This window comes from Podarcis pityusensis, assembly GCF_964106645.2.
Source record: "Podarcis pityusensis genome assembly, chromosome: 1".
In the NCBI taxonomy this organism is placed as follows: Eukaryota; Metazoa; Chordata; class Lepidosauria; order Squamata; family Lacertidae; genus Podarcis; species Podarcis pityusensis.
This window is the reverse complement of record NC_138028.1, coordinates 107,637,495-107,650,115: the sequence shown is the minus strand read 5'-3', so window position 1 is coordinate 107,650,115 and position 12,621 is coordinate 107,637,495. Positions and strand designations below refer to the sequence as shown.

Genomic DNA, 12,621 nt, shown 5'->3' with positions numbered 1-12,621 from the left:
AAATTTCTGCTAACTGCTATTGAAATTTATACTGCTGACATGTTTTGATGATGTGTAGCATTAATATTGCTTATTCACATCACTTTAAAAAAAAGTTAAGCACACACTGACTATGCAAGCACTCTTTATCAGATCTATTCACCTAAAATTGGTATCATAATTTTTTCCTACAGTCTCCATGTATGTAGTCAGTCACAATGCATAAAAACTTGGACAAAAGAACTTACATTTGTTTTTCTGCGGCACCTTGAGAGGTTTAGATATAAGGAAACTCTGAGCTCATTGAAAGCTTTCATTTCTTCTCCAAAACTCTCTCGAGGAAACTTCCGTAAGGCATACTGGTACCGCTGCGCTGCCTCTTTCATCTTCCCTTTCTGCAGGGTGAAGAGCATAGAAGTGTGACAATTTGATTCTTAAATGTTGCTTTCAAATGAAAAATAAACTGACTTGTTAACAGATGCCGCTGGTGAGAAGATTAACAAATTTGAATGTTGGATTTCATGGATTTATTTTTTTAAAAAGAGCAACATTTTATTCAGCTATTTCCCTATGTTAGATCCGGCTCTTCTTTTGCCAATAGGACCTGCCCCTCCTGCCATAGCATATACAATGCATAACAGTTTCTTGAACTGGGACTTGGTGTGGAATGTATATCCTGGATACTAATTGTATAATCGTTTACTAGTCAATAATAAAACCTAGTGCCTGACTCTGTGTAAGCGAAGATTTGCCTCATCACATATATGGACCATGAGGAATATAGGTAAATGTATTATTGCAGAAGACGCTAACATAGTGTTCTGGATTTTCATGAAATTTACCTCATGCCTCAGGTTTATTTCTTTACAGTTTAGGCAGTGTCCGGTCCTGCACATTACTGTTAAATAGCAGTAATACACAATCCCCTAATGTGCAACTTCCCAGTAAGATAATGTCAGAAACTACTTGGAATAAAATTTAAAGGAACTGTGGAAGTTTAGTTATTTAATGTCTCTACTTGGAAGTAAGTCCCACTGAGTTCCAAGAGTGGGATCCAGCAAAGTTGCCCTGCTCACACAGGAATTTCCACTTCTGCAACAGAACTCAGTGCATAATTGTTCCCAGTAAAGCTCCACAAATCAGTAGCTTTATAGACATTGAGTAAGTTAGGGGGTTCATGTGTGTATGGACAGGAACTGGTAACAAGACCTAAACCTGAGAGGAAGGGTCAGGGATAGCATACAGTATTCCCTTTCTTATTATTATAGTCTAGAACAATGTTCTGTGGTGTGCACCTGAACAACTGTAGATGTATCACTGCAGACACCACTACAGTGGTACCTCAGGTTAAGTACTTAATTCGTTCTGGAGGCCCGTTCTTATCCTGAAACTGTTCTTAACCTGAAGCACCACTTTAGCTAATGGGGCCTCCTGCTGCCGCTGCGCTGCGGGAGCACAATTTCTGTTCTCATCCTGAAGCAAAGTTCTTAACCCGAGGTACTATTTCTGGGTTAGCGGAGTCTGTAACTGTGTACTACTTACACATGAAAGTTTGTTTCCTTTCTTTATACCCTGCCTTCTCCTACATTCAGGATGATTTACAAATACAGATTATCATTTGCCCAAGATTACAATCATAAGCACACTTACATAGGAGTAATTACCATCCCTACATTTAAGTAAGCATGCATGGAACTGTGCTGCAAGAGTAGTTTGGCACCTGAACTGGTATATGCCATCATGCAACAGTTCATAAAAAAACTCAAATTCTCAAGGTTATAAGCAAAATCAAGGATACACTTACTTTGTACATCATGTTTCCTTCTTCAATTAGCTTTTGTAGTAGGATAATCAAAATATCAGGTTTCGAAGTAGCCATGGCCCATGCTGCATTTCCTGGAATTAGAAGGGTTAACATTTAATGTTATACTGGACTCTTCAAATGAAATTTAGCTGTGAACAACCAGACAGTTAATGATTTGGACTGAATTTCTCTTCTGTAACAGTGTCACTTAAATATAAATCAGTATTTATTGTGGCAGCACCTACACTTTGGAACTCCCTGCCTATTGATGCCAGGCAGGTGCCTTCACTATACTCTTTATGGTGCCTGCTAGAAATATTTTTGTTTAGACAAGCCTAACCCGATATGTAGAAGGTTGATTTGTGTTTTTAGTTTATTGAGGATTTTAATTTTTTAAAATGTTTTAAATAGTTGCTTTTAACAATTTTACTGATCATTTTATTGTCTTATTTTTATAAACCACTGTTAAGTTTTTTAACAATCAAGTAGTGCATAAAATTTAGAAAATAAATAAATACATATTGTTTGTTTTTTAATAACTTGGAAGGATTTGTATATTGAAAGGTGAGCTATAAACAAGTGCAATAGAAAAATATTCTGTCTACACTATGGCTGTTAATATTTCAACATCTCTAAGTAAGCTTAAATTACTACAATTTTAAATAAAAACCAGTTTTGCTGGGAAATGTCAATGTTTTTAGATGGGCATTTTTATTAGCACTAAAATGAATTTATATATTATTAGGATACAATGGGATTTTTAATGTGGTGGTTTTAAAGAGTCAGCAATTGTTTTCTTCCCAAATAAAACCATTCTATTTGGCCAGTACAAGTTATTTTCCACTAACCTAATTTGGCTCCTTTTCGAAGCAGTGTGACCACCACTGATGTATTTCGACATCCAATTGCTCTGTCCAATGGGCGCATCCCACTATTGTCAACATGTTCAATCACTGCACCCTTCTCTACCAAATACTGCACCTATAAATGATCAAACACAGAGAAATTACATTTAAAAATAAAAAACGTGTTTGTGGCAGTGGCTGCAACACACCAGGAACTTCTCTTGCACAAGCTCTACTGCAATAATACACCCTTGAACTGCTCTTATTTTCCAGCTGATGCAGACGTTCCTAATGGATTATGTCCATTCGTATACCATCAATGTTTAAAGGCTTTTAGTGCAGCTCTTGAAATAAAAACAGTAAGAAAACACCACCTTCAAAGATATGCATAAATTCATACAGCTCAAGTTAGTTTCTGAAATCTGGGAAATCTAGTACAGTTAACCTATAAAGGAACCTTTCAGAATGGGGGGGGGGGGGAGCTCCTGCTTGGCCCCTTGGCAGTTGTGCTGTGTGTGGCAGAGTGCCCATTTCCAGCTGTGGCCATTCCTAAATAGAAATAGTCTGGTTGCAGAGATCCATGCTTTAGTAACTTCCCACTTAGATTTCTGCAGTTAGTGCAAAATGCAACCACTTAGGTTTTAGTTTTGACATCAAAAGGCCACATACTTCCAGCTCTTAAAGATATGCACTGATAATTCCTTTGCTATCAAGCCAGATTCAAGGTTTGGTTTTCGCATATAGAGCAATAGCATTCCAGCTGTGCAACACACTTGCTGCCAAAAATAGCCTAGTGTTAATACCGTACAACTTCAGATGCCGGCTGAAGACTGTTCCTATGTTAAAAGTTTTTTTGGTTTTTTTAAGTTGTAATGCTGGGACTATATAGTGGGAAACAGGTTCTTGGTGTGATAATTCAATATTTCCTTAGTATGGGTCTCACATGTTTAGCATTTTTCACATTATGATTTTAATTACCCCAACAAGTTACATTCTAGTGCAATTTAAATGCAGGCCGTTGGGAATCTATTCATTAAGTTGTAAGTGAGCACATGTGAGACTACAATGTAAATTATTGCTTATATAAGGTGCAAGGTAAGCCCAACTGATGGATCCTGTTCTACTTTGAGACAGAATCCATTTATAAGAGCTTTTAACTCTTAAACCAAAGATTTCTTACATTTCAAAATATATTAATACTTATCAGTGCTGAAACATCCCTTTACATCTCACAAATCTTGTTCGAGTCACAGCAGACTAATATAATTTATTAACACTAAGCAGTGTTTTTCTGTGACAGTACTCAGTGATACTGAGCAACATCTTCCTCCCCCACACTCTCCTGCCCTGAGCAGCCATTTTGCGCTGGCACTCACAGTTAAGAGTTCCGGCACCTCATCATTTACCAAGAAAGTAAGGCAGTAGAAAAAGCCATATGCATCTATGCTAGATTTTGATAAGTTTTAAAAAAAATCCATTGTGAAAGATTTTATACTTTGACCAAGCATTGAATATGTTTGTTTAATAGAAACTATTTAGAATCAAAATGATCCCCCACAGACTCTTTCTACACAGTGAAGAAGAACAGGTACCCAGGATTAGGTATCTCTTACATTTTTTAAAAAAAGTAGTTTTTTCTTGGTGAATCATCTCTAGTATTGCTCTCAAGTGCATGAAAAAGGGAGCTAGTTTGCTTAATTAGCATTCTAGTTGGCAAGATCTCAGTGCTCTGGCTTAGTTTCAGAATGTGAAAGCTTATAGCAAGCCCAGTATTTGACTTGACTTACAATATCCGAGTCTCCATAGAAAGCTGCTAAATCCAAGGGGGTTCTTCCATTCTTGTCTGTCTGGTCTATTGTGGCATCTTTCTCAACCAAATACTGGACCACACTCTTGTGTCCTTTGAGGCAAGCCCAACTCAGTGCTGTCAGGCCCTCCTTGTCCAGCAATGAAATGTCTGCACCTAAAACACAAACCAAAAATACGTTATTTTGAAGGGGAAGACTTAAAATATGCCCCATGTTAAGCCAAAAATTAAACACAGTGAAAAATTATTGAACTTTCTCTTCAATACTATTGAGATGATGTAATTTCAGCATTAACTCATAAAACTTGCATCAAGACACTTTCAATGTTGGGCTGTCAGGCTCACTTATCTATCTTAAAAGGCATGAAAAGTGAATAGGGCAAGTTAAAAGAAAAAATTATTGAACAGTGCATTCGTTACCTTTGGAGATGAGAAATTCAACAGTGCTCAGATGTCCTTCACAAGAAGCTACCATGAGTGGTGTCCTGCCTTGCTTGTCACTTAAATTTATATCGGCTCCCTTTTCCAGCAGAAGTTTTGCAATCTGAAAAAAATGAGTATATTCCCATCACAGTACTGTAAAGTCACAACCTTAGAATAAATAATGGCAATATGTAACCTGATCCTTACAAGAGCAATTCACATTTCGACCATACTCCATACCCAAGTCCCAATAACTGCAGGAGAATGCTTGTGGAGCATAAAACACATAGCTTCCTGGTTTTTTAGATTCATCTGTGTGGCTTTAACAGAGCAGCACTCAAGTCAGTACTGTATCTTTATTTGATCAACAAGACTTCTCACTGGGCCACTGTTTTCATAAGCAAATGTCCTAGGGATTAATAGCCTTTTCAAAACAGTTCAAAAAGGTCTGTTGCCATCTAAAGCAGAGATGGTGAACATGTGGTCTTTTAGCTGTCGTTGGGACTACAGTTCCTATTATCCCTATCAGCCATGCTGTCTGGGTCTTACGGGACTTTGAATCCCACAACATCTGGAGGCCTGCAGGTTAGAGAAGTGTCCTTCATTTAACAAATTAAGCTGAAACTGGCCATTTTAATCATAAAGTTTCATCCCACCTGCCAATGTCCCTGGCGCACAGCACAAAAAAGGGGAGGGATCCCTCTCCTATTAGTTCTCATTACTAGAGCACCATGTTGAAGTAATAGTTCACATGCTTCCAGCTTTCCTCTCCCAGCAGCAGCAGTCAAAGCTAAAAAGAAATAAAAGGTTTTAGTTTATCAGATTTAAAGAGAAAACAAGTTTGAGAGAAGACATTAAGCTAAAAGCATTCTATGCATTCCTCCCGAGAGTTATCAGCAGTTAGTGCAACAACCAATAAATGTTTCCTCTTGTACAACCCCCCCCCCCCCTTTGTATTCCCAGATACTAACATTCATTAAAATGACATGGTACTGGATACTCAAAATTTTCCTACAGCTCAAGAATGGCAAGACGTCCTTTTAAGAATGTAAGAATAGCTCTCTTGAATCAGACCAAAGGACCATCGAGCATCCTTTTTTTGCCACCGCCCAAGGCCACATGCCAGAGCAATGAATGCAAATTTTACCCTTGCGCAGTAGGCTACTTTGTGCATACACCAACCCACCCACTCCCTCTCTATTCTCCACCTAGGCAAACAAGAAGCAAGATCAGTTCAAGGATGCATTCCAGCCAGACAAACCCTTGAGAGCACGAAGCAGGGTCACTGGGAGTCTCAAGAGCCAGGAAGAGAGTCCCAGAAGACTACATCTGACCCCTGGGCCTGAGGTTCCCAGTCCCTGGGAAAGGCTGCAATATGCAAAAATCCCCCTAACTGCAACCTGTAATGCTAGTTACAGCAATGGTTGAGAATTTCTTCTCTACTCTCACAACTGTTAAAAAAATAATGTAGGTCACAATCTGTCATGGATGCTTTAGTTTAGATTTTTGCACTGCAGGGTGTTGAACTAGATGGCCCTTGGGGTCATTTTCAACTCTACAATTCTATGATTCTACAATTCTAATCTCTTCGTTTCACTGTAACCCTGGCAGCAAAGGCAGTCATCTGCTGGTCCACAGGAAATAAGATTTTTGTTTAATGGCAACTGACACACAAGGTAGCACCATTAATTTAAGGATTAGGTTGAGCATATAGACCTAAACAAGCTGACAGTTTTGTTTTTGTTTTTAAACAGATTTTTTATAACTGCTGGGAATATAACACGAAGGTTATAGCTGTGTTATAAAAACAAAAAACAGTCCTGTGCCTTATCTCACTATCACCCACAGCTCCTGGGGTCACTTAAGATACAAAAAGCCAGTGTGTCTCAAGTATACCATATTCGGAAATAAGCAGGACTGAAGAATAGCCTGCAGTGGGCTTAAACAAACAAGATCCTCAGGAAAGCTATGTTAAGGAATGCTGACCATTCCGAAAAGGCCCATCTCTGATATGTCTAATGTACCCAACAATAGCTTGCCCCCGCTTCTAACTTTAAAAAGAAAAGGGGGAAAACACTAAATGAACAGCAAAACTACTAATGGAAAATGGAAAATATGAGGCCAGCCTAGTACCCTATAGGAAAACTAATATGATCTTTGGCAGATCTTCGGTCTATTGTCAAAGATGTTGAGGAAAGTGCTAACTGGGGAAGAGAAATTTTGGAAAACAGGGCAAACAATGGTTGGAAATGTGTAACAATGTTAAGGTGGCTAATACATTTTGCTGTGTACAAGGTGATACTTCTAATGTGATTCTGTGCCATAGGCACTTTGTCTTTTGTGCATTGACATCTGTGTGAAGGATTTCTGTAAATCCAAAACACACAGTTTAGGAATATAGGAAACTGCCTTCTACGGGCTCTTAGCTCCATATTGTCTGCACTGACTGACAGGGACTCTCTGGTTTTCAGAAAGGAGTCTTCCCCGGGGATTGAATATGGAATGTTTTTGCATGCAAAGCATCTGCTGCACCGCTAAATGGCAGTCCCTTTCCAATCCTGGTCTATGCTTAAAAATGTAAAGGGGGAGGGGAAACAGAGAGCTGCCTTCTGAAAAATCTGTCCCCAGATTGCAAGGCACAAATTTGAATTTATCAGATTTTCAGGACTTGTAGACCATTTTTGACAACGTGACAATTCATCCTAAGCAGCTCTGCTGAACTATAGGCATTGTGATCTCAGTGCAACCCTCAGCTAGCAATCTCTGCAGTCAAAATGCCACTGTTGGGAGGGAAAGCGTTCTGTCCAAACTGCCAGAAGGAAATGGCAGCTCAAATGTGTAGCTAGGCATTAACAATCCACAGAACAAGGGGACTACTAGCATTATAAGTACAAGAGGGGAAAACAGGAATATGCCAACAAGAACAACCAGAGAATGTAGACGGGTACAGAGATAGAGCGCAACAAAAGGAGAAAATGCAAAGGAGTCTGTTCTGTATTAATGCATCTAATGCATTAATACAAAGGGTGGCATCTAATGTTGCACAAAGGGTTGTCTTTGCGTGTCACTTCTCCCTCCTCTTCCCAATACAGCTCATTGTACCCTCTTGTATGCTTTGGCCCGAAGGGTAAACTGTCACAGAAGGGGAGGGATAATACAGAAGCCTCTGAAAATGGCTTTATTTCTGCCTCCAAAGAAAAGGAGCATAAAGATACCCCACTTGGTGGTGTCCTGGTGTCCCCTGAGAAACCCCCTTCTGATGAATACCAAAAGTTCTCTCTCATATACACACATACCTGTTTCTCCCCACAGTGTGTCTGTTTCATTGATGTCAATTTTAGGCTCCTTTTCAATCCGCATCAGAAAATGAATCACCTACAAAGAGGAGGAAAATATCAATCAGCTACCATTTAAAAAAAGAAACCCATCAAGGAAGAACAAGCAATTACATAATTATGGACTTGATTTGCCTTAGCACTCTGTTGGTGGTGCACAATACATTCGTAAACACAGTAAGTTTCAGCTAAGAAATTTATGGTATGTCAAACTGTATGCATTTAAGGTAACAGCACAAGTTGGCATAGGAGAGACACTTTGTTATGTATAAGTCAGTTTCTCTTCAATGATCTAACAAGGAAATATCCAGGTTCCATGGAATGGCAAACTATAACTAAATGCTTGTATATTTGCACATCTTCTGAATGCATCAATACTACTAGACTATTTTGGATACAAATTAATTTTCTGTCTCACTCAAGACAAGAGATTAAATGAGTAAGAATGTGTTTCTGTCGGTTTCATTTTTTTTTTGTCGCAAATTATTTTAACAAGCCGTTACAAGGCCCAAAGGTGGTTGGGTAAATCAAGGAAAGTACAAGCAAACAAAGCAAGGCAATTCATATGAATCTTCTCAGAATTGTTTCTTTAACTACAATGCTTCAACTGAAGCTGAGGAACATGAATGCATACTTCTTCCATACTCCATTTCTATGAAGAAAAACAGAGGCAATGTTTAAAATGTTGAATTGTAAAAAGGGGGGAATATTCCATTTATACAGGAATCCCCATCTGCCTTCATACTAGTATATAGTGCAGAATTTAACTCCCCCCCCCCCCCAAAACCGCTTCAAAAATGACAGTAAAACATAATGGAGGCTAATGTTTGCATGCCAAGATTAATTGCATAAACAATAAATACATTAAGAGAGCTGCTGCAGTCTTGTGAGGCAGATGGAAAACAGTACAAATGTGGTTTCAAGGAATAAACCATCTTCTTGTATTCTATTATGGCCATATAATCCTTTATAGCCACATTGTGGAGACAGAAATCCTACTAGCATTTTTCATCTTAAACAGAGCTGCACTTGGCACAAGTACAGAGTATGCTAAAGCTTACAGTATCATCTTGTCTCAAGTACATGGAGTGCAAAACACCACCAAGCAAGTTGGGACCATTCAGCTCCTAACCCCTTACAAGTAATCTTTTTAGTAGCAACAAAGGAAAGAGAGATTGGGAAGCGGTGTTTTTTTCAAGAAAAAATGGTGCCGGAACTCACGATGAAATTGTTACAGTTAATTCGCTGGGTGACTTGGTGCAGCCGGTTTGACAACAGCCGTGATCACCACCTGCAGGGGTGCTAAAAACTACAGCAAGCTGTCTCCCAGCTGGTTTGGGGGTCGCCACTGGTTCTGGTGCAGGTCAAATAAATGTGCCCCCGCCTCCCTCGTTCCCTTAAGATTCAGGCGGATGGCATGGGCATCTCAGAAGGGCCCTCACTCAAACATGCACACGTGCAACGGTAGAGGCCTGGCTGGAAAGCTTAAAGCCCGTTGCCACTACATGAAAGATGGATTGAAGAAAAGGAATTATGGACTGGCCCCACCCTGTATCATGGCCAGGAGTGGCCAGGAGCTAAGTGGAGTCATAGATTGGAGAAAAGTGTAGACTCGCACACACTTCCGTTTTGACTTGAAATGTTCACTTTGGGCTTCTCAGAAGTATCTGAAGGCTATAAGTGGGTGGTGTGAGTGCCAGCCCACAATGGCACCCACCTGTGAGGTGTTGGTACTGAACTCCAGCGCTCTCTAGCTTAAAAAAAAAAAAGCACTGTTGGATTATATGGCAAGTGCCACATAATTTGTGTATTATAGTGTAAGGGGGTAGCTATTTTGTCTGATTTCCCAATAAAAGTGACATTTTCCTGAGTGGCATGATACAGCTATTCCCAGCTCTTTGAGAAAAAGACATGATGTCTCATTTGTTTGAAAAGTACTGCCTGATGGCAGTGAAATTTGATCTTTATTCATATACTTGCCTCATGTTAAATGGGCTTGTAGTAGCCTGACAGACTTTGTTATTTATTAATTAAATTTCATCCGAAGATCACAGGGCGGTTTACAATATAAAAACACAAAAATACACAGTATAATAACAAATAAAAGCAGTATCACCACCACCACACAGTTTAAAAGGCCATCACTTAAAATGTAGACCTTTTTAATATCCCCTGAGGAATAGCAGTGTAGAAACCATTGAATTATTCTAAACACTTTCAAGAAGAGAGGTGGAGCAAGCTACCTGACAATGTCCCATGCTTGAAGATGCTGTCAGAGCCTGCTGAAGTGCCTGTCGCTTTGTCAGTGAATTCTGCTGCTGGGAAGTGCTCCAATCCATGTTCAGCAGATATTCAAGAATATCAGAATGGCCCCTTAGGGCACTATGAACCAAAGCACACTGTCCCTTTTTATCCAAGTGATTGATCTAAAAGGGGAAGCGCAAGGAGAGAAAAAGAATATCATTCATGATAAGCAGGCTGTTACACCAAAGCTTTTTACAAAGTACCAAATTGGCAGATTACTATATATAATTTGGTGATACTTAGTGTGATTCTGCATAACTATGTATTACCTAAAATCAAAGCAGATTCTGGTTTGTTTGTTTTTTAACTAAACCTAGGTAACGTATTTTAGTTATGTGTTCTAGAGTATTAAAGCACAGGGCACAAGGAAATTTCATGTTTAACTGATCCAGGACACGCTTCAGTATCTGAGCTGCATCCTCACAGAGAAAGGCGATAGCCTTTATTTGGATCCTTCTGTACAGCTCTATAGCACACAAATGCTCCATACTGAGTCTGTTGTCAAGCTTACCTTTGCTCCTTTCTTGCAGAGTAGTGAAACTATATGCATGTGGCCTGCAGCTGCTGCACAGCAAAGTGGGGTCATCCCATTCTCAGACGCACCATCAATTGTGGCACCAAATTCGAGCAGAAGGAGGACCACTTCTTCATGATCAAGATGAGATTGAACACACAATATTGGAGCATTGTTGAGAACTTCTGTCCTGTAGTTTACATTTGCACCACCCAAAATCAGCAGACGACTCACCTAGAGGGATTTAAAAGAAAGGAAATATAATTCACCTTCTTGTTTAGAGATTGAAACAGGATCAATTTGCATCTCCATTATGTAACAAGATTGGACGGATGTTGTCAGATTGTTTCTTAATTTTCATAGAGAAACCTATTTGCTCCATTCTAAATTATGAATACTCACTCTCTACAGAGAATACACGTGGCTATTCACACATTAAAGAGAGACTTAAAAACGAATCATTTGCATCTCCCCTTGCTGATACCAACAGCCCTCTTTAAATCACTCTTAACAAATGTTTTGGGATTTTCTTAGAGACAGTGGCAGAGACTGACTATTGAATTTTGAAAGTTTGGGGACTTTAACTTTGATCAGTTTAACAGCACCATGAATCGACATGAGCTTTATAAATCGCTTTGAGATTCCTTCGGGTAGTGATAAAGCGGGATATCAAATCCAAACTCCTCTTCTTATGAATGTTATTGGCTAGTTTTTCAGTCCTTACATTCAATGGCTATAAAGCGCTTTTGGCTAATCTTGATTGGACAAGTTTTCAAAGCAGGGAAAGAACACAGGAGATTCAAAGAGAGTGAGCATTTCCCCATTGGAACACATTCTTGTCACTGTCAAGCCTCCTGTTTTTCCTTTCTTCCTTGTTCTGGAACTGACATGCTGTTGTCCTTAGAGGAAAGTTAGTTCCTGATGCCAGCATATAAAACCCCACTTGCCCACAGCCTGTAACAGTGTGGAACTGCTTTCTCTTAAGTTTAGAACTACCACAGTGAAAAAGTGAAGTATAGCTGATACTTAGTTTTATTACCTTTACATTGGGTGTATAAAGATTTCTCAAGGATGCAAGAGCTGCTGACAAACCATCAGTGCTATAGCCAATCCACAAGGCTTGAAGGTGGCTGGAAGAAATTCCAGTCTTTTTGCTGAGCCCCTAGAAGATACAACAAATAGAGATGAAAAAAGAGGAAGCAAACAGATTTTCAAAATAATAGTACTATTTGCACACTGAAAATTGTGATAGCTTTTTTTCTTTGAAAAATGAAAATCCTCAGACCTTTGCTTGCGTAGAAATACCCCTGACAGCTGTGTATTTACATCTGCCCAAGATTTGAAATGTCCCTTACAAACTTCCTGCAGCAGCTCAAAAATACTAGGAAAGTGTGCAGCCTTCCTCCATACATAGTTCTACCTACTGGGCAATGAATATTTTGAGAGTGGCTAGGTATTAAACTCTAAATACAGTGTCATGTGACAGGAGATTAGTTCTGGGTTACTTAAAAAGCTTTAAAACAAGATATTAATAACTGCTGTGAAAATAACATTTATGCACATTGTGAACGTTTTCCAAAGCAAAGTTTAACTTTCCATTTTCTAAAGTT

General features: G+C 39.2%; 2 protein-coding genes across 6 annotated transcripts in view; one reads left to right on the top strand and one right to left on the bottom strand.

The window, feature by feature from the left end:
• Positions 1-11,164, top strand: part of WDSUB1 (WD repeat, sterile alpha motif and U-box domain containing 1) — a 44,958-nt gene extending 33,794 nt beyond the window's left edge. Inside the window, exon 13 of one of the 3 annotated variants that reach the window (XM_081008019.1) lies at positions 11,028-11,164. The gene's annotated coding sequence lies outside the window, so the exon portion shown is untranslated. Of the gene's footprint in view, positions 1-6,070; positions 6,326-8,170; positions 8,305-11,027 lie in introns of those variants that run through there. The other 2 variants (XM_081008016.1, XM_081008017.1) reach the window with 2 other exon arrangements.
• TANC1 (tetratricopeptide repeat, ankyrin repeat and coiled-coil containing 1) overlaps positions 1-12,621 on the bottom strand; it is a 139,862-nt gene that overhangs the window by 3,388 nt on the left and 123,853 nt on the right. For all 3 annotated transcript variants that reach the window (XM_081005397.1, XM_081005396.1, XM_081005398.1), the window contains 10 exons: positions 12,051-12,173; positions 11,009-11,245; positions 10,437-10,619; positions 8,155-8,233; positions 5,515-5,648; positions 4,856-4,979; positions 4,416-4,591; positions 2,632-2,764; positions 1,784-1,875; positions 228-374 (listed from right to left, as the gene is read on the bottom strand). In XM_081005397.1, coding sequence (XP_080861523.1) covers positions 228-374; positions 1,784-1,875; positions 2,632-2,764; positions 4,416-4,591; positions 4,856-4,979; positions 5,515-5,648; positions 8,155-8,233; positions 10,437-10,619; positions 11,009-11,245; positions 12,051-12,173 — 1,428 coding nt within the window. The remainder of the gene's footprint in view (positions 1-227; positions 375-1,783; positions 1,876-2,631; positions 2,765-4,415; positions 4,592-4,855; positions 4,980-5,514; positions 5,649-8,154; positions 8,234-10,436; positions 10,620-11,008; positions 11,246-12,050; positions 12,174-12,621) is intronic.